The sequence below is a fragment of the Halichoeres trimaculatus genome, unplaced genomic scaffold (assembly GCF_033239565.1).
Source record: "Halichoeres trimaculatus isolate MK-OKI-2021-1 unplaced genomic scaffold, fHalTri1.1 fHalTri1_scaffold_15, whole genome shotgun sequence".
NCBI lineage: Eukaryota > Metazoa > Chordata > Actinopteri > Labriformes > Labridae > Halichoeres > Halichoeres trimaculatus.
In genome coordinates, this window is record NW_027437193.1 from 34,871,259 (window position 1) to 34,893,496 (window position 22,238).

General features: G+C 40.5%; 1 protein-coding gene across 2 annotated transcripts in view; it reads left to right on the top strand.

The window, feature by feature from the left end:
* Nucleotides 1-2,905: 2,905 nt before the first annotated feature.
* LOC141804483 (ADAMTS-like protein 2) overlaps nt 2,906-22,238 on the top strand; it is a 46,576-nt gene continuing 27,243 nt past the window's right edge. For both annotated transcript variants that reach the window (XM_074688930.1, XM_074688931.1), the window contains exons 1-3: nt 2,906-3,106; nt 17,542-17,631; nt 18,666-18,769. In XM_074688930.1, the coding sequence (XP_074545031.1) occupies nt 3,008-3,106; nt 17,542-17,631; nt 18,666-18,769 (293 nt within the window). In that variant the 5' untranslated portion in view covers nt 2,906-3,007. The remainder of the gene's footprint in view (nt 3,107-17,541; nt 17,632-18,665; nt 18,770-22,238) is intronic.

Below are 22,238 nucleotides of genomic sequence, written 5' to 3' on the forward strand. Positions count from 1 at the left end.
AAACAATAAAACCATAGGATCTCCAGATACACGCATGAAAAAAAAAGTAAAAACACCACTGCAAACACAACCAGTTTGGTGCCAAAGGCCAAAAAATGAGACAAAAAGTGATGACAGGCTCAAAGAGAACCAAAAAGAGAAGAAAAAGGACAAAAAACAAAAACAGAAACAAAAACAAAAACAGAGCTGCTGTGAAAGGCAGCCACTTGAGTGGCGCTGGACCGACTCTTTCAATAAGAAAACTAAAGTTGCATGCAAACATTTGTAAAATCTTTTGTCCCTAAATTTTAGCACAAATAGAAAGATATGGTTATGACAGGATTTCCTGTTTCTTGTGACTCAATCCGAGGTCCATTTCATTTGTCCCCCAGCTTTCAGCTGACAACACGGCACTAAAATTAATCATGATCTAAATTATGTGAAAATGTGTATTTTTTCTGTCAAGTGTGTTATATTATTTCTTACTTTTACTATGTTGGATTGGTATTTTATCTAGTAACAAACGAAAGCCAAGTATATATCTCATAACATCCCAAAATGCATTTGGACCGTGCATTGGCTGCTTGTCTAAAGCATGAATGTTATCATGATGTCAAAATGTAAGAGTTAAAAACACACTAAGAAGATAAAAGAATGGATAAAAATTATGACAAATTGCAGAAAAGACAATAAGAACGGCTCATTAAAACAGTTCACAATGAAGGATAAGAAATATCTGGGTCCAAAAGTTGTGTTTTTAGGGTAAATGATAATGATTTATAGTGTAATCTAAATGTAAAAACAATCCTGATCAAATCCAGATACTGATCCTGTCATAAAAACATCCTGACATATTTTCCTCATATCGCCCCCTAATGGAGAATATGTTCCTTGGTCAGAAGCAGAGATTGCTGATATTTACGCAGCACTTAACACTGCAGAAAACTGACCACTGATCATCTGGTATCAGAGACACCTGAGGGACAGGTGAGCTTTAATTTCACCAGTTTGTTATGCTGAAACAAGGGGGTTTGAGCTCACTGAGGGACTGGTTTTTGCAGAAATCACTGAAATAGTTAACACAAAGAGCATTCATCTGTTACTTTCGCAGTTGAAAGTCTATGGGGGGGATCTGTTCTGCAGTGCCACCTTTTGGTTACGCACACTGGGGGGAAGACATGACTCTCAACAAGATCTGTGTTTATTTTGGAAATGAATGGTGATCAGATCATCTTTTTAACTCTACTTTTCTTTGTTCAAGACAACTTTTTACCAGATACAATGCCACAAGGTGAGGTGTTTATCAACAGTTAAGTGGAGCTGCTCTTCGAAATGTGACAACAAGCAAAGTGTGTCAGCTTATACCATAGTTTAGCAGCTGGCTCTACTCTGAGAAGTGTCAGTACATAACATTAGTGGATCCTGGCTATGTCCTACCGGTGCTTATCTACCAAGCAGAGCTAACGTTACACTTTTCCACAGGCTCTGGTTTCAGGTTTCACATGCGCTTGGCAAAGTGCAATTCATGGAATTAGATACCAAAATAAGCGATTAATTATTGTGAGGTATATAATAAATTATATTAGCATAGTAATTAAATTCAAAGTTATGTACTGTAGTGACAGGTGAGCTTTACAAACACAACATTTTTCAGTAAGAAAAAACAAAACAAAACAAAACATAGAATTGTGTCTTTATTCATTTTATTAACTTTCATTTTTTAAAGGTTTTTCAAATTACAATTCAATTCAGCTATTATTATGCTGGGTCATCAATGGCCATTTCTGTGCCCTAGACAATTTATCTACTCATGGTGGTATCCACCACGAGTCGACGTCTTAGTATCTTACTGGGTATCTACAGCCATACCTCTCAATGACACATCAAGAAGACCATCCACCTCTAGATTTAGATTTAACATTTATATTCATAATTAAGATTTATATTTAAATCTATTTTTTCAAATGTATATTTATATTTAAAATTTATATTTATATTTAGCATTTATATTTATATATAGCATTTATGTGTGACATTTAATATTTACATTTAACTATTTAAGATATTTCTGAGATGACAAATATTGCTCTTAATGTCATAAAAGGTCACTAGAAAAAATCACAACCGTGTTTTTGCACATGGTTTGAAGCTCAATGTGACAAATGTTGCTGGGTTTTTTTTAGCATGCGCTGCTTCACAAACGGCGCCCCAAAGGCTTCAACGTGCCAATCCTGTCCTGTCTGAACTGATCGGGAAGCTAAGAAATAGCAATTAGGAATAACCTTTATTGGTTCTGATAATTTCATTTAGAAGTGTGGATTACAATCAGGCATATATTTACAAGCGAAACTTTGTCAAGACCACTCAGAAACTCTTCACAGGGACTTTGCAGGTGTATGTTTCTGGAATTTAAAATTTTGTTCCGAAAAGATATTAAAAAAATATATGGGTGGTTACTTGAGTTAAGTTACAACCCAGAAAAGGAAAATTGTAATTCAAGGCATTATTCTTTATCAGGGTCAAGACAAATTTGATTTTGATGTTTTACATTTATTCAATTAAAAAATAAAATGTTAGAAGGAAGAAAGACACCAAACAAAGAAACCAACAAAACCCCGCTCATTTTGTTTTATATTGTTTGACCGGAAGTAGCCGTCCCTGCTGGTCCTTATCATTTTTACTAAATCGGAGGTGGCCCTCTTTGAAAACAGTTTGGACAGTGTTGTTCCTGTTTCCCCAAAGTACAGAGAAATTTCCGACAAAGGAGACAGGGACAAACTGATGTTAGTGTAAAAAAAACCAACGAAACAAAAGAAAAAACAGTTTATCCTCGACCAGTAAATATGAGGGGATTTTTTTCTCGTGCACACACGCGTGTGAGCGCGATGAGGCGTCGCCACATCAGAAGGGGGTCGAAGTGGGAGGAGGAAGAAGGGCAGAAGAGGGGGAGGAGGAGACGGAGAGGTGGAGAAGACAAGGGGGAGCGGAGGTAAAGGGAAGTGTTGCCTGTCCGTGACATGAATGAACCATGTTCGGTAACGGAGGCTTAGCTCTCCCGGTCTGCTCGTTCCTCCTGCTGCACATCCCGGTCCTCCCGCTCAACAACAACAACAACCGGCCTGTTAAGGTAAATAACTCGCTGTTTGTTCTCCTCTTCTGAAGTTTGTCCCTCCTGCATGAAGTGCTGAAAAAGTGACGACCGGGGGGTGGGGGTGAGTTAGTCAGTGCTTATCGCGGACGGTGTCTATATCCCACCTTCAATCAATGTTTGAGGCTTCATGTGCAGCTCGGTACACTTATGATCAACAGTCGGAATAAAGTATCCGAGTCCCCGGAGAAACAGGCTTTCTAGCTCAGTTAGAGAGAGAGAGAGAGAGAGAGAGAGCGAGAGAGAGAGAGAGAGAGAGCGTGCGCGCGCGCGTGTGTGTACAGAGCTATCCGTTACCAAACTCGTGAATGTCACTGTTCCCCCAGAGAAAAAGCAGATATATTCTGTTAAATGAATCCGATGCTTCATGGCTGCCGTAGCAACTTTCTGACAAGTGTTCACATGATGTTTAATAACTGAGCCCAACTGATGGGAATCAAAACATTAACTCAGATTTTTGGTGTTTTCTACTCCAAACCATTTCTGACATTTGGAACTTTCCCACAAACCAGAATGAAACGGCATGAAACCACGTGTCTGTTTTAATCAAATCCAGTAGCCTAATGGTTTTTTTAAAGGACTCCTGAACCATCTGTAGTTTGGTCTGTAACCAAAGTTTAAACATCCTTCTCAACCATATGCTGGGTATTTCTCTAATAGAAAATATAAGCACACTTAAAAACTGGCATCTTGACATTTAACTTTTTCTCGGAGAGGGGCACCTTTCACATTTGAAATGATACAGTACCTGGTACCTGGCAATAACTCAACTGTACTAGTTTTCTGTACTTTTATTTGTCTTTATGTGGTAATAATTGTTAATTTATTTGATAATAAAATCATTTTTTTTTCAGTTCAAAACTTTTATTTCTCAGTGTTAAAACTTGCAATGCTGTGTTTATGTCCAGTAGGAAAAATTGCCTACTCTTCCACTCTCTTGCTGTCACAAGGATGCATTTAGGTACCAAAACATGATATACTTAATATAAATCTGTATCACAGATGGAATACATCTGCACCTATAAAAGTACCTCATTCAGTACCCATCCCTATCCATACTGATGCCCATCAGTTTTCCTGTCATTCTATCTAATGTATGTTCTTAAATTATAAATGATAAAGGCATTACAGGGAGAGGGTTGTTTAATTCAAAGTAAAACCTGATCAGGTCAGCTGTTCTGACTCTCCATTGGTTTGCTTTTTGCTAAAATAGTTAGCTTAGTGTATATATCATCCTTCTTATTACCCAGCTACTTCAGAAACCAATGATTAGACAGTCACATATTTGGATGTGATGATGATTCGTTGTGTTTTAAAGGAGCTTTAAAGAAAGTCATCCTGCAGACAATACCAGACCTGATAACACTGATTTTGGGTTTGTACAACCAGCTGATTCATTGGTGATGGTTATGAAGTTGAGGTGGTACCAAAGACTGTGCAGAGAATCAGTGACATTAAACATATGTTCATCTGTGTCTACACTGAGCAGCCACTGTGTGCCCTTGAATAGAATAAAATAGAATAGAATAGAATAGAAAAGAATAGAATAGAATAGAATAGAATAGAATAGAATATAACTTTATTGTCATTGTAACAAGTACAATGAAATTGAGGTCACAGCAGCAATCAAGAAAAAAAAGTAAGTGTATGGAAAGTGCAAAAAGCTCCATAAGATAATATAGGCGATGGGCCGAGTACGTCTATCTGCTTTCGTTTCCGAAATAATTGATCCCCTGCCGGTAATTTTCAGATTTTTCATTATTGTGTAGAAAAATTATCATATAAGTTAATGTTTCCAACCTCAAAGGTTGCACATTTTTGATAAATAACGTTGATTTATTCGTCACTCAAGCTAATAGGTATGCTGCTAGCGGCAGCAACCGCAAACCAATGAAAGCTCTTGTTACTTTTTCCGGACGTCAGTTGGCCAATCAGATTGCTCGTACCACTGGCAAAGCCAAGATAAACACGATGTCGTGTGGAGACCGGTTTAGACGGGGTCAGAGCAAACGAAGAAAAGGTAATGTATTCTTGTGATATTACTCGATTGTCATGTGAAAACGTTTGATTATTATGAGAAATTAATGCAATGGGTGCAAACGAAGCATATTGACGGCACAAGGTAATGCCGAAATTAATGTGAATGTTTAATGAAACGTACTGTAGCATGTCACTAGCCACCAGAAACGGCTGCAGATGTTTAAGCTAACAAGCGACAATAATGAGATGTCCAACACGTTTAAACGGGAAAAGGGTTAGATATTACTCGATTATCATGTGATTTTTTTCATTGTCATGAAGAGTATATGCAATGGGTGCAAACAAAGCTCATAATAAATGAAACGTAACGTCGCGGGTATGTCAAGATCCACTAGGAACAACAGCTGCGGATGTTCAAGATAACAATCTACAGTAACTAGACGTCCAACCCATTAGATTTTCCGATCTCATCAGCTTTGCTAGCGGTACAAACTTAATTAATTTTTGTATTTTTGAGATGAAGTTTGAAGTTTTGTTCAAGCTTCTTAGAGCTTTAGTCATTGTTCATACGAGTCTCGGATATAGAAGCGCAGGTTATTATATAGACATTAAATGAGATGAGACAAGAAAAGAAATAACTTGAACAAGATGAACTTTATACAGAAAAATTAAATGAATACCACAAATCTGGCATCAGCATGCACATTTAATTTTCTCTCATTTATTTCTTTTTAGGTTTCCTGTCCTGCAGAATTGGAGCAGTCAATACATGCACACATGTCTGTGCATGGGAGCTGGTGCTGTTTACATGTGCATCTCCCCTTCACACATTTTAGAGCTTTGCACTGGCAATGCACTAGCTCCAAAACACTTTTAGGTGCTGGTGGAAGTGTCATCCAGTGGATTGCAAAACTCAAATTGACTTACGAAGCCTTGATTTTAGGCTAAATGCTTTGTAAGTGGAAATGTCCAGTCCTTCCTTATCTCTAACGATTTCTTACAGAGGTCATTTAGCCGTGAAAGCCTGAAAACTTCACGGTTTGCCAGTAAGCGCTCCTCCACCACTGTCTGACAGAAATGTCTGTAGCCTGCCTGATATGGATTTGCCTCCTCAGAAACCTCTCTCTTTGTTACTCTCAGGTATCTTGTGTAATTTGCGAAGCAGCTGTGGTGATACATGGCCTCTGATGCAACAAGATCTCTTCCATGGATTTGAAGCAACAGGTGTTCATCCTTCTTCCCCTAAGCAGCTCGAAGGAGTTGATCTGCTGTGGTTTACAAAGTTTATACTCGGGTAAATACTTTTTATATTAACATTTTTTATTAAACAACATAACTCAAAACACATACACATATTAAAAGGAAAAAATAATAAAAATCCATTGACACAAACCAGCCAAGCAACAGCAAAACCAAAAACAACAACAAAAAAGAGAGGTTGAAATGAAAATACACAATAACTGTCCACCACTGTTTACCTGCTGTAAATGTTAGACACTCAGAGAGTTTTTGCTTAACCCTCTCTCTGTTGTGCCTGATCTTGATGTATCTGTTCTCCTTGCAAAGCAGGCATGCAACAGGCAGGAGGTGTGGAGCCCTTTTGGGTTGTTCAGGGCCACTTGAAGAGCGCAGAACCCGAATCTTGGATGCAGCACCATCACTGGTATCTGGCAGTGGTTCTTCTGAACATTGTAATGGCACTAAAATGTAAGTTACAAGTGATCAAGAAATGGAAATAATGTTAGATTCACATTGTTTCTAACATTTATAAATAAGAAAAATACCTCTGATGTTGTGGAGACTTTTATTTTGCTCTGGTGATGCACTACAATCATTCATTTATGTGATCATTACATCACTGTGAGCTAGTTTGATTAATTTTCAATTTTTGCTACTGTTCCATTCTCTCAGACAGAGAAACATATCTGCTTTATTATGTTCACAGATAACTGTAATGATGTTGTCAACTGTATCAGCAATATCTTGCAATGAGTTAGCATATCACACCTTAAACAAATTTAGTCATCCTACTGGTAAATATTGCTTGCAGTATTGCAATAAAGATAATGCATCTGATACAAACCTTCATTTTCTTGGGCTGCCTTGGCTTGCTTACTGTTTGCTCTTTGGATGTGGTCTTTGTTTGTAAAGCTACTGTAGCATTCTCTGTGGTATCCCACATCACTTGGTACATCAGGGACATCTTGATCGCTGATATTAAATGTTGAAAATGCTTTTTCAGCAATAAGACTTTCTGCTGTGTTGAGGGTAACCCATTGTTTAGCACAAAAAATAAATTTCTCCCAGCTTTTCTTTGAAAAAGGTGTTACTGCAGAATTTGTGTCAGAGACCAAATGCATGCAGCACTTCATCTTCCCACGCAACGCCAAAAACGCGGGGGGTGTCACATTATAAGATGCTGTTCTGGAAGTACAGTGTGTGTGTATGTGTGTGGAACTACAGTGAAGAGGTCAAGTGAGGGGACAGATCAAGGGATGGACCAGAGCGGTAGAGGCTTATCCATCACCTAAAAAACCCCCCAAACAATCAAGTACATAGTTTTATTCTTAAAATTCAATTATGAACATTATTACATGTCAGTGTTGGGGAATATAAACAACACAGAGACAATTTAACAGACAACGTATGTTTTATTTTGATGTTGTGGTATTTAAATACAAACTTCTTTATAAAAAAAATTATTTGACACCGTTCATTTGCAGCTGTGTTGAATTGGAAAGATAACGTTGTGTAAAACATGACAAAGAACGTCAAAGAACGTTAGATATTTAACGCCAGGAGAAAACAATAGCGTTGAATTTGGCCGTGCAGGTGTACCATAACACTATTAGAAGTTATTAATAATTACCATGTAGACCAGCTTGTAAGCTTAATCGGAGGAAAAATGTATTTTATTTATTTAAAGTGTTTTTGAAGCCGTGGTTTGCATATTTTACCGCGGCTTCTTCCTGGTTGTCATGGAGATGACGTAAGTAGCCCGCTTCGTTTGCCTGCTCAAAATTCAAAGATTTTGCTCGCTCTCTTTCATTAATGTGCACAAACTGAAGTTGGAAACAAATACTTATATACTTAACATAATTTTATCTGTCTGCTGTGAAAAATATTCGTCCTTATGCGGCAGGGATCAATGAATAACACGTTTTTTTACTTCGGCCCATTGCCTAATAGATGAAGACAGCTTGTCCATCATTCTCCAGTTCAGCAGCCTCCACCTCCACAGGGTCCAGGACTGAGCTTGTTCAAACATGCTCCATCTCTGTCTCCTGGATCCTGTCTGCTCACAGCAAGTGAAGCTCTTCCAGTGTGGCTGGGTGTCTGGTGTTAGCTCTGTTAGCCATGTCTGTGAATAGCATGATGCTACTCTGCCCTCTGGTATTCCCTCTGTTGCTGGGTTAGCACAGCTAGCTGGTCCATCTTATTGGAGATAGATCTTATGTTCCCACTTACAATGGATGGAAGAACAGGTCCATGTCGTCACTTCTTAGGTCACATCTGAGAACCAGCACGTCGTCCTCACCTACTTCAACATCAGGCCTTACAGCAATTGGCATTGACATGCTACAGGCTGCTTACAGCTGAATTCACATGTAAACAATGCAGCCATGGTTACATGTAGGATCTCCAGACAAACACAATCTCCAGACAATCGCTGCTCCTCAGCGATTTTGTGGCTCTACCCCCTCCGCCCCGCTGATAGAACTGACCAATCAGAGCACAAAGGGCTGTGACGTTGTGAGGTTACTGGAGGTCATTCTCCAAACGGAGTGTTTCAACAAGATCTTCAGAATGGCCTAAAATGAGGATTTTGAGAACGCTATTTTCCTGGCAACAACTATTAAATAAAACAGAAATTGTAAAAATTTGTAAAAAAAATTCAAAATAAAAAAACACTTGAATTTAATAACATACATTGATAAAATTGCTCAAGTCATCATTTTTTGTTGTTTGCAAATGTTTTGCCACACATCAATCATGTATATTAGGCTGGCACTTAGGCAGTTGAATGAATCCATCCAGAATTAAAATCTATATTTTCTTCCAGATTAGTCTTTTTGTAGATGTAGTTATCTTCCCAGGGCTGTAAAACTTGAGGTTAGCCACAGGTGCATGGAAAGTTGGTGGGCTGTTGATGTTGTAGGAGGTGAAGTAGAGCAGTGGCAGGCTTTATTGACAGATGGGATGAAGACTTAGTTCAACAAAACGTTGAATAATAATTTTGTTTAGTGTCAATGTCTCTAATCATCAATACCCTCTGTGAGAATTTTTTTTTTTTTTTAATTCAAATTTTTTTTTTGAAAGATACAAGAGCCACTGCAAGATTTAAACAGCCGCAGGTTGCAGACCCCTGTTCTGTGGGGTCATCTGGCCTTTGTCCCTTTCTGCCCTCAGCTGAAACGCAGACAGCAGTCGGTCTCAGGACCCTTTGCTTACTGTTCTTGTTGGGAGTTTTGAAGCCAAAGCAGGTTTTTCTGCAGCAGATTTGTTGCGTGCCATAGAGTTAATCTTGGTGACTCTCCTGAGGTTAATGAAACATGCTCATCTGCCTCAGTCTGTCTAATTAATCTGTCTGAAAGCAGATCCAGTCCCAGCTTCACTGCCTGGATGCTGTGTAGTGACATCACTGACTGGCCATTTGGCTCTGCTGTCCACTGAGGCCTAAACAAGCTGTTAACAGACTGCCTTGCATGCTGACCAAAAGGTTTGCCCAGCATGACTATTTGACTGTTGGGGGGAAGAAAGCAAAGTGGGCTGGCTGTTTGAAATGTCCTCCTTTAAACCACAGACTATGTTTCTGCGCTCACTCATGAAGCAAACATTAAAGGCCCTCAGACAGCTGAGAAATTACCCGTTTGCCCAGTGAACACTGCATCTATGGTCCAGTCCACCCAGTCTCCTGTACTAAAGAAGCAGCTGTGAAGTGGACTTGGAGACAGTCTGGTTTTTGGATGAGTTGTGGATTACACTGTGAACTGGTGGCTACAGTAGAAGAGAAGTTGTGAAGCGCACACAACGACTGGCAGGACATCTGAAACACTTTTCCTGGCAACAACTATTAAAGACATAATTATTCAGCCAGACTAAAACACTCTTCACACATTATTACATACAAACATCATGATGCACCCTAGTAACGGTGACTTAATTCTGTCTGTGAGGAGGTTTCATTTACTGTGGTAGCATCATTTAGTCAGCCCTGACTAGGGATGGGTACCTTTTACATTTGAAACGATACGGTACCAATTCCTGGTACGTGGCAATCAGTACCGGTACTCAACGGTACCAATTTTAGGTACTTTTATGTGTTTATGTAGTAAAAAATATCAATTTGTTTACAGATAAAATTTTAATTCTTTTCAATTTAATATTTTTATTCTTAAATATATAACTTTGCAATGCTGTGTTCATGTCCAGCATAGAAAATCACCTATTCTTCCACTCTCTCACAGCCACAAAGATGCATTTAGGTACCTAAACATGGTACCTTTTGATTTTACATGAATTGGTACCCGGTAATTTTGACAGAATTCGGTCGGTACCTTTAAAAGTACCTAATTTGGTACCCATCCCTAGCCCTGACAGACCCTGTTCAGATCAGTCGCTCCATTCAGCAGCAAAGCACTTTTTAAGATAATGCTGCTGACGCTCAGGTTTATTGAGGACTAAAACTGTTGCAAACAATTTTTTTCAAACGATTAATCTAATGACTATTTTTTAAATTAATCTAGCAAATATTTTTTTCATTTAGCAGTACTTGATCAGTTTAACTATTTACACAGTAAGGATGTCACATTGCGCTTATGATGAAAACTCTGGACCATGTTGTAGCTACAGCTGCAACTAATGACAATTTTTGATGTTGTATAATCTCTCTTTTATTTCATGTTGTAACCTAATTTGGACTGTGTTTTGCATCAGTGGCTTTGGAGTGAACACCTGTAAAATCCAGCCTGTGTAAATTAAACCATGGTGATGCTTGTTGACATTATTTCTCCTTCCTTTAAATTAGGGATGCTCTGATACTGATTGGTGGTATTGGTTATTGGTATATCGTAGGGATGGACAATTAATTGGATTTTAATCGTGATTTCAATTTTGCCATCTGACAATCATAAAAACAATATAATCGAAGAAAAACAATTAATATGTCACACAGTGTAGATGTATGCAAGTTCCTGTGCTTCATAGCTCTTCTGTGTTCCATGTGCAGCCACAGAGAGTGTGTGTGACTTATGTGTATCAATAATACTGTATGTGCCACTTGCTGGTTCTTTAAAGTTGTGTTTAAATCAGTACTGAAGTTTTGGAATAAATGAATAATTGTGTATTGTGATTTCAATATCACTTAAAATAATCGGGATTCTTATTTTTACCATAATCGCCCAGCCCTAGTGTAATGGTGCCTCTCATGGCCCGATCGGTATCAGTGGGAAGAGATCCATGGTACCAATCTAGGCAAACAGCTCTATGCTTTTTTGCTTTGCATTTTGCTGCATTACCAGTCACCAGGGTATAAAAGTTTACATTTGAAAAGAACTTGTGTACAATCTGAAGAATTGTTTTTTTTCTGATTGAGACTTAATGATTTTATAGTTTCAATAGATACTACTTAAATGGCAAATACCTTGTATGTCAGAATTAACAAGATGACTCAGAAATTACATAAAAAATAATATGACTTTAAATAGTGTTGCACTAACAAGGAACAACAGATTAATGTTTCACACCAACATAAGTCCATCAATTATTGTTGGTTGTTGAAAGCACAAAGTGGTAAATAACCGGATATAAAAAAGAGAACTATTTACATATAACTTTGATAAGTATTTGTATATTAGGAGGTTTAAATATTTTTCTTAAAGCACCTCATATCTGTGACCAACATCTGCTAAATGTGCTTTCCTAGTTTTCACTGCATTTACCCATAGTTAGGTTCTCTCATCTGGTTGGCCAGCCCTGTGTCATGTGCAGGTAACGCGGAAATGAAGTTGTTGTTTGTGGTGTTGGTTGGAGAGACCACTTATCAGTGACGTTGGGCTTGTTTTCTAATGATTAGTTGCTTTGCTTTGCGGAAGCTGTCAGGCTGTCTAAGCCGGAGATGCAGAGCCTCTGGCAGTGCATAGTGCCATCGGGGCGTGGAGGTATTTCCTCAGCAATATTCCTCATGTATGAACTTAGTGACCATTTCCCATAAAAGTATCCATTAAGGCGGAGCATCATGCAGTGAACTGAAGTTGCAGATGAGCATTTACCACCTGGTATTTCATTTCACTATCTGACAACAACAATAAAAACAAAACGATGCATCGACTGTTATGATTCACGTTGATGACTTTTTTCGGTCAATGTAGTCGATTATGCCAACTAATCATTGCAGCCCTATCGAGGACGCAAAGTAATTGAGTTTTGATCTTTAAGGGTCTAAAGCTGCGTTTCCAGCAAGCAGTCTGGGTCGGTTCAGTACGGTTTGGGGCGGTTTGGGACAGTTAAGCCTGATCCCGTTTGCGTTTCCACAGCAAACTGTGCCCTCTCGTGGTGGGCGGCGTGTAAGCTGGATGCCAGAAGCCGCAGCTGTTAAACAATAGCGCGAGACTGTAGCAGCTTACCCCGCTGTTAAATCCAACAAAGAAGAAAAACGCAATACAGTAAACAAAGAGCATAGATAAAGACATGCAGCATTCCGTCCTGTCTGTGATTGGCATGTAGCTCTCTGTTACAAAGAACAATCAAGCTTTGTTTCAGAGAAGTCTGTGTGCAGCCAGGAGAAATGCAGCTGCTGTCGGGGTAAGTGACGATTTGACCTATCAATGGTCTGCAGTGTGTTGCTCCACCTTCCGAGAGCGGATCGGTTCAGTCTGGCACCCATACGAAAGGGTCCCAAAAAAGTAGGTCGGCTCGTCTCGGTTTTTAGGGATCTGTCCCGGGATAAGTCAGTGGAAACGCCGCAAAAAGCGCACCATACCGAGACGAACCGAACTGGTCTGCTTGGTGGAAACGCGGCTTAATAAAGCATGAAAAAAAACTGCTCTCCCTTGTGGCTGGCTGCAGTATAGGTCAAAAACTCTGTCACCCAGTCATTCAAGATGGGTTGTGGTCAAACTTTAAAAAATAAGAACACCTGGTAGAAATGTTTCTCTCATCGGTATGCTGTGGTGATATGAAGATATTTTTTGGCTGTGTTGTGTTCCAGTCCTCTTTTTTCTGAAAAGTTTCTTTTTTCGTTAGTTATTAGAGGTTAAAAAACGAGGCTGTACCTCATGTTTAACAATGATAGACAGCTGACTTTCTTGTGTAGATTTTTAACATAAAGTAAGATACATCAGGAAGGACAGTGAAGAAGAGATTACACTCTCAAAAGAAAAAAAGAAAATTATTTTTGTCACCGGCCCCACTTAGAGTGCCTTGTCTCTACTGCACAGAGTGGCTGCACAATGGTGGTGCCTTTGACAGGGGTACTATGGCTTCAAAGCTGTACAAATGGTAAAAGGTGGAGCCAGGCTGTCCATTCTGAATAGTCTGTGGTACTGATGTCCAACTTTGTTTAAGTGTTTGCAGTTCAGCAAAAAAAAAGAATCTCAACCGAAGGAAAGGTAGTGACTAGTAACACTAACAAGTGTGGAGACATTGACAAAGAGGTGGATCTGAAGTTTCTCAAACATAGAAAAGTACTGTGCGGATGAAATGTGGCTCAGGAACTGAGGACCAGAGAGGAGAGCCTAGCTCAGTGCCTGGGGTGTTCCCAGAGGAGCTGAGTCTTCAGCTTTGTCATGAGTTGGGCGACAGTCAGGCTGATTTGGATTAGGAATGCACTGATCCTGAGCCTGGTATCAGTCTGATCCAGCTCTTAAAAAAGCCGTAACTGTGTTGATGGCAAGGGCCAATCCATAGTTCTGATCCAGGAAAACAGCTCTGTGCCTTTGTTCTATCCTACGCTCCTAACTACTTGATTTGGAGTGTTACATCTAATTTACTACCTAAGTTTTTTGCTGCATTACCAGTCTACAGGGTATAACAGTTAAACATTGAAAAATAATTTCTGAACATTCTGAAGCTTTGGTTTTGCTGATTAACATTTAAATAGTTTATACTTAAAAAAAAATATTAGTTTTAGTAATTCCATCTACACATTTTTGCCTTCTACCCAAAACAGTACCAGACTGATCCCATGGTGCAGCATACATGTTATTAACTAACACTGATATCAGATTGGTTTTTGGTATTAGTCCACACCAGCCCAGGTATCTGTACTGGTATCAGAACCAGAAAAGTTGGATTGGTGCATTCCTAATTTGGATCAAACAGGTGTTTGTTGTGCCAGAATCCAGACAGCTGGCAAGAAACTGAGCTCTTAACTCTTTGACAGGTAAGGCAGAAGTAAAACCTACCTGTGCTTTTCACCTGGAGCTGAGTGGATGGTGTTGTGGAGTAGGGAGTGATGCTTGAGATCCCCTTTTTCCATATGTAAAGGACAGACCAACCCCTGAGCAAACAGTAATTACCAAGCTCAGACCTTCTAATCTAACAGATTTAGAGGCCAATGGCAGACAGGATGATTTACTCAGTTACTTCCTCTTCACAAAAAACAACAACAACAAAAAAACACTGGGAAACAGTCAAAAAGCAACAAATGTGAGTCCTCTGTCCTCACCTGCACTGTGGACCTGCAGATGTGTCAGCTTCATGTTCATTTCACCCTGACAGTTTGTAGAAAAGTTCTGCTCTGAATTACACATCTTCTGTGTGTGTGTGTGTGTGTGTGTGTGTGTGTGTGTGTGTGTGTGTGTGTGTGTATGTGTGTGTGTGTGTGTGTGTGTGTGTGTTTTATGTGCTCCATTAGCCAGTGGGTAATCTGGCAGAGTAAAGAGCCTGTGTGGGCTTGTTTATGACCCTACTAAGACAACACAGTTGTGTGACTTTAAGCCTTTAAGTGTTTGTTTGTGTGTATGCGTGTGTGTGTGTGTGTGTGTGTGTGTGTGTGTATGTGTATGTGTGTGTGTGTGTGTGTGTGTGTTCCTGTACACACAATATAACTGTGATCCAGTCGATGTATATCTTTCTAAAACTACTTATGGTCTTAGTTGAGGATTCCATCTTCAGCTTCAGTGTTATGTGTTTTCTTCTTGAAGGTTTGATTTAGGAACTGGCGTGTGGGGAGTTCAGGAGACAGGTCTGCCGACAGGTCGCTTAAGTGGCTCATGCCCTGGGGGGAGTCCCCATCCGTTTACGTAGAGTAGTTGTTATCACGTTCCCCTAAAGGTCCCTGGTTTGAGACTACGCGGAAATACTAGTTCTTCTTTTACCTCTGTGCAGAGATGCAAACAATTAATCGATAATCGATTAATCGTCAATAAGAAGTTACTCATTTAAAGTAAATGAATTGCAATTAATCCCATTTCTAACCCGCATGAGGGCACGCTCCACGCCAGACATCTTTGACGCATACGCGGGAACACAAGAGAGGCAGACCTGACAATAACAACAAGACAAATGAAAAGGAGAGGACAAACTTTCCTAAAGATCCACCACCACTCCTTGACTCAAGTACTGCAGCATGGTGAAAGGTAAATTAAGGCAGGTTTTCAAAAGTGGCAAACCTTGTTCTCATTATTTGTATCAAAAACATGGAGACAGTCTGGTCTGAAAAGCTCTCAACTCCTTAGCAGCACAAGTGGTTCTTTATAGAGTTGTTAAACTTCTGGGTATTGTCTATTTACGGGGAGTGGCTGACCTGATCAACAGGTAGGAACCCTGCAGCTGTAAGTGAGCAGGCATAAAACCCGCCTCTTTCCTCCTCTGTCAGTGCCAGGCACAGTCTCATCATTGTAAGCTAACCACAGGGCTCACTGGACCAATGACAGATAACTTAAATACACTCACAGGCCACTTTATAAGGCACACCTGTCCAACTGCTTGTTAACGCAAATTTCTAATTAGCCAATCACAGCAACTCAATGTATTTAGGCATGGAGACATGGTCAAGATGATCTGCTGCAGTTCAAAGCGAGCATCAGAATGGGGAAGAAAGGTGATTTAAGGGACTTTGAACGTGGCATGGTTGTTGGTGCCAGACGGGCTGGTCTGAGTATTTCAGAAACTGCCGATCTACTGGGATTTTAAACCACAACCATCTCTAGGGTTTAGAGAGAATGGTCCCAAAAAGAGAAAATATCCAGTGAGCGGCAGTTCTGTGGGCCAAAATGTCTTGTTGATGCCAGAGGTCAGAGGAGAATGGACAGACTGGTTGGAGCTGATAGAAAGGCAACAGTAACTCAACCATGTCCATCCCTTTATGAGCACAGTGTACCCATCTTCTGATGGCTACTTCCAGCAGGATAACGCTTTATGTCATAAAGCTGGAATCATCTCAGACTGGTTTCTTCAACATAACAATGACTTCCCTGTACTCAAATGGCCTCCACAGTCCCCAGATCTCAATCTAATAGAGCACCACATCCAAATGTGGTGGAACAGGAGATTGGCACCATGGATGTTCAGCCGACAAATCTGCAGCTACTGCCTGATGCTATCATGTCAATATGGAGCAAACTCACTAAGGAATGTTTCCAGTAACTAAGATAGACCCTTAGCCATTTGTTGCTCTATTTGGTGTCCCCTCTGCAGCCTTACAGCTAGCCAAATGGAAGAAGGATCATTCTGCACTGATCTGTATAAAGTTGAAGACACACTCTAAGTGGATCTTTAAACAGACTGAATGCAATGTGATCCCCCTTCATTTCATATGTTGGGCGTCTACATTTCCCTGCAGTTTAGAGTGATGATTCTATGTTTATACACAGATTCTTGTGTATTAAGCTGTGTATGTGGATCTATATTTGCACACTTATTCTATATCTCGCCCCTACCTGTGCAGGAGGCAGGATTTGGGGTGTGTGTAGCACTCAGAGTCTTACAGACTTTTGTATGTTTCATTTTCTTTGTCTGAAATGGGTTGACCTGTAATTGATCATGTGTAAAATGTGTTTAATTGTATTTCATTCTAACTTGTTTATTTTCCTTTCCATTTTTATCTTCTTTTAATTTCAATGCTCATAAAGTTTCCTGCATAACGTTTCCTGCATAAAAATTTGCAAGTACAGTTATTGATACTATGATGCACCTTTAAAAGCTCAATTTAAAAAAAACATCAACAAAAAACGACCCCAACTTTTTGTCTCGTATCAGGTCCTCCAGGGCAGGGTCCAGTCAGTTAGGTTGGGTCAGCTTTTCCAATGTGGTGTCTGTCAATGATAGGCTTCCAAACTCATCATAGAGATGGTTATGCTGTAAATCTGTCATGTTCATGCGTATCTTTATGTGTGTTTTTATTGTGGTGTGTGTGTGTGTGTGTGTTTGCGTGTGTGTGTTTGCGTGTGTGTGTGTGTGCGTGCGTGTTTGTGTGTGTGTGTGTGTGTCAGGACAGAAGTGTAGGGCGAGTGGAGCAGCTGGATCTCCATCTACAACCACTCAGTGCCGGAGGACAAAATGTTAAACAGACAAGTGATAAGGTAAACTTTCACACACATACACACAGATATACTGAACAGTTGTCAGACTGAGCTCACACACTCTTTTAATCACATCCCTGTGTCACTTCTCCTGTCTGAGGACGCGGTCACACTGGCCATCCAAAATGTGCCGTGCTTAAGCACAATTGCCCCCCCAGCTGGAGAGTACGGCCAGCGGTCACACTACCCCAATATGAACCAGACTTTAGCGGGTATCTCACACGCGCACAGCCCGCCTATGTCATTGCGAAGCATTTGTTTACATGAAGTGCGATCTCATCAGAGTCAGCACAATGAGACACAGAGAGCACTCCTACAACTTTAGAGACATTTGGACTTATAGTAAGTCGTTTTCGCCCGACAAAGCCCTCTAACACCCCCGCTTTGTTTAAAATGATTTTCGAGAGATTAGGGCTGCACGATTATCGCAATCGCAATCGCAATGTCAGCACATGCAATTACGTAATCGCACAAGAGGTTATCACAATCGCAATCACAATGTCAGCACATGCAATTCAGATTTTTCTCCATGGTAACCAAGCAAGTCTGTAGACTCATCATGACACAATTTTTTTTATTAAATCGCAACGGCAATATTGTCCACCTAATCGCAAATCGCACCTTGTCCCCAAATCGTGCAGCACTACGAGAGATGCGCTCGCGGTGATTATACATAAAGGATCGCACGCGCTGTCCGTGTGCTCGTGCATGAAGTAAACCGTGCCGAAGCCCACCTCTTCGAAGCGTGCCGAAGCAGGGAAGGGAATCGTGCTTGAGCACGGTACAATTGCGGTCACACTTGCCATTCCAAACGTGCTTTACGGCTGAAGCGTGCTTAGGTACGGCACGATTGGCCAGTGTGACTGCGTCCTAACTCATACGGCCCATTTAGAAGCCTGTTACCTTCCTCAGGTGAAGATTACTTACTTGCTTATTTTCTTTGTGTGTGTGTGTGTGTGTGTGTGTGTGTGTGTGTGTGTGTGTGTGTGTGTGTGTGTGTGTGTGTGTGTGTGTGTGTGTGTGCTCTTTGTCAGGAGGAGGTGTTTCAGTGGTGGGGGGAGTGGTCCAGCTGGTCCTCCTGTTCCAGGAGCTGTGGAGGAGGAGTGAGGAGCCAGGAGAGACACTGTCTCATACAGAGGTATTTTTTCAGCTCATGCTCAGTCCTGTTTCTGGCTGAAGCAATTTGTTGATGATGACCACTTAAGTTGGTGACAGTTACAGCCACTGATTCATTGGAGACGCACATCCATGTGTTTTGAATCTGAGTGCTGACTTAAGATGGACATCCTGCACCTGTCCTCTGTGCTGGTAGTGTGGCGTCTGAAACAGTGATGATGAGGGCAGGTAGAACACACAGATCAATAAAACAGGACTGAGACATCACGTGTCGTTACACTGTCTGCTGTGTGTAACATGCAACACAGCAACCTTGGAAACTGAAGGTAAACCAAGAGAAACATGGCTAACGCCGCAGCATCCTGAAATATCTGCAGGCTAGAAGTGTTTCACTGTGTCTTCAGAGAAAGAGCTGCCTGAGGAGAGGGCACAGCTGTTAGAGCCAGTTTAACTTTTAGACCTTCAAGTCATTAGACCTCTTGCTCTGTAGCACAAAAAAGCAAAGCAAAGCCTTACCGTGTAACCACAGTTAGCACGGTTAGCACAATCAAACTAAACCATCCATCTTACATGATTTAACTGGCAAAATTAGTCAATGTTCTGTTGGATTTAAAAGCTGATCAATGAATAATAACACTGAGGTGATTATGCCATTCATTCTCAGACTAGGGGGATAATTGTCTCATTAGTCACCAGTGATGAGTCCTGTTAAATAAAAGGGGGTTTTACTTGGTCCCTTTTTAGTGTACAGCATCATGATGTTTTTTTTTTTTACTGTCTACTTGTTAAATTAAGTGTTTAGTGATTAATAGACCCTCTTACGTGGCTGGTTGAGCTGCAGGCAAATGGGCTTAGTGTAGTCAGGCCGTCTACTAACCAGGAGCAGTGTTTTTAGGATTTTAAGATTGCAGTGTCTGTTTGAGGGGAAGCATGGAATGAATATCGTATCTTAAATCAAGAGCATTTTGAATTGGTTTGAGAGCAGTATTTTATTGATTTCATGCTCAGATTTTGTGATATTGTCTCTCAAAACTCTGCTCTTGCGCTCAAATTTGCTCTGTGCGTGCTCTAACTGTTTCCTCGTGCTCAGTTATAATGCTGCCCGTGCTCAAACTGTCTCCTCGGGCCTTTTTCAAACCGCCCCCTACACACTCTCCCTACCCACTAACCCTCCGTTTGCGCATTCTCGCGGAGGGTCCGCCACATTAAGGGCCATCCCAAACCGATCCAAGGGGAGGGGTAGTGGGCTATAAAACCCTCCACAAGCAAGTCTGCACCGATGCCGACTCGCTGAACACGTGTAGCGCTAAATTGTGTCCGGTGTCAGCCATGGAGGAAGCAACATACGAATGTAAGTTCCACGCACATGTGCCTGCACAAATACTGTAAAACTAACAGAAATATTTAATGAGTGCAGATGTTCACAAATTTAGATGTACATGTCATTGATGAAGGCCTGCCTTGCATTTGTTCGGACAGTTTGTGTGTATCTGAGTGTCTAATATTTACAGGGACTTTAACAAAAACAAAAGAATTCATTCAAGTGAGAGTGAAACATGAAAAACTCTTCAATAAAAAAAATAAATGCAGCCAAAGAAGCGTGGGAGTAAGTTTCTTTTGTATTTTCTACGTTATATTTTCTTTTTTTTATCTTTGTCTATCTGTTTCCGCCTGAGATCGAGGGAAGTTTCTGTCCCAAAGCTGTATTTATACCCTACACCCTGATGAAGTGAACTTCATTCAGTTGCGAGTGTGACTCCGTGACGGAGTGCACTCCGTCGTGGAGGGGGAGTGTGTAGGGGGCGGTTTGAAAAAGTCCCCTCGTGCTCGGTTATAATGCTGCGCATGCTCAAACTGTCTCCTCGTGCTCGGTTATAATGCTGCGCGTGCTCAAACTGTCTCCTCGTGCTCGGTTATATTGCTGCGCGCGCTCAAACTGTGTCCTTGTGCTCGGATATAATGCTGCTCGCGCAGATTTGCTGCGCTCACACTCCGGTTCTTCCTCTCGCACTAAGGGAATATTTGCTCACAGATCTCTGCCTGCGTTCGGAATTTTTTTGTGAATCAACCAATAAAAGGTCGACTAGTATTGACCAATCAGATTATCCCTGTTTGTTTATGGGTATGTTTGCTGTTGTTCACGGAGCGTCACATACGGGCGGGCACTCTTTCAACCTGGTTTATCAGCCCCTGACCTCCAGGGGAGTAATAAATGTGATTTCTTTAATTTTTTTGTCCACTGTTAAAATCAAATATAATTCAATAAATATACAAGCACCTGTGTTTTTCAACTGAAATAACTATATTGTATACCAATAGCTGCATGAGACAGTGCTCTTTGCGGTGTGCTGGTGGAGAAAACTGTGTCACCATCATGAAGCTAGCGAGACAACAGCTCTCATAAAAAATGGACCGACAGAGTCAAGAAAATCAGGAAAGTTTTTTTAAATTCATTCTAATGAAAACTATATTGGGCTGTGTACTGAATATTTGATCATATACCTGGGGTTATAGATACATGGAAACTAATCAAAAAATATATTTATGTAGGCTAACCCTGTATTTGTTTAATTTGTTTTGAAAATGATTTTTAACATTAATAAATGCAAAGTATGATCATACTGTAATCAAGTTGTGATCCTTTAGGAGGACTTGGAAAGGGGCTTATCCAAACATTAAATGGTAAATGGACTTGAGCTTATATAGCGCTTTTCTAGTCATGGAGTACTCAAAGCTGCTGTACACCACAGGTCACACCTACCCATCCACACCCATTTGCTCTCACATTCACTCACTGATGGATCCAATCTTTACTATAATGTACTATCCATCAGTACATCTAACACAATCACGCCCTTTTCATACCCATTCACACACCACTGACGCAGCAGTGGGAGCAACTAGGGGTTAAGTGTCTTGCCCAAGGACACATCGTCATGTGTCACCCAGAGCTGGGCTTGAACCTGCAACCTTCCGATTACCGACCAAGCGCATTCTCCAACTGCACCACCGATGCCCCACATTATGCTTATCAATTAGTCATCATTACGTTAACCATTGATTAATGCTTACAGACCATGTTAAAACAGTGCCTGGCTCTAACGTGTTTGCTCATCATGTTTATCTCAATCTCCAGTAATCATGCTGTAGACTGGAATATGAAACATCTATTTTACACGGTTTATTAGTCTATCAGTAATATCCTGGCAGCAGGAAGAGGCTTCCTAATATCAGTAATTAATGTTAATTTATAGCTGATAACGAAGGACATAAGGGCATTTATACCTTACTTAATGCATTGGCTAACCAAGGTAAAGTAGCTTATTAACTGTCATACAGGTGTAGTATTGTTCAGACATAATGCTAGGTATATGATCAAATATTCAGTGCACAGCCCAACATAGTTTTCATTAGAATGAATTTTAAACAACTTTCCTGATTTTCTTGACTCTGTCGGTCATTTTTTATGAGAGCTGTTGTCTCGCTAGCTT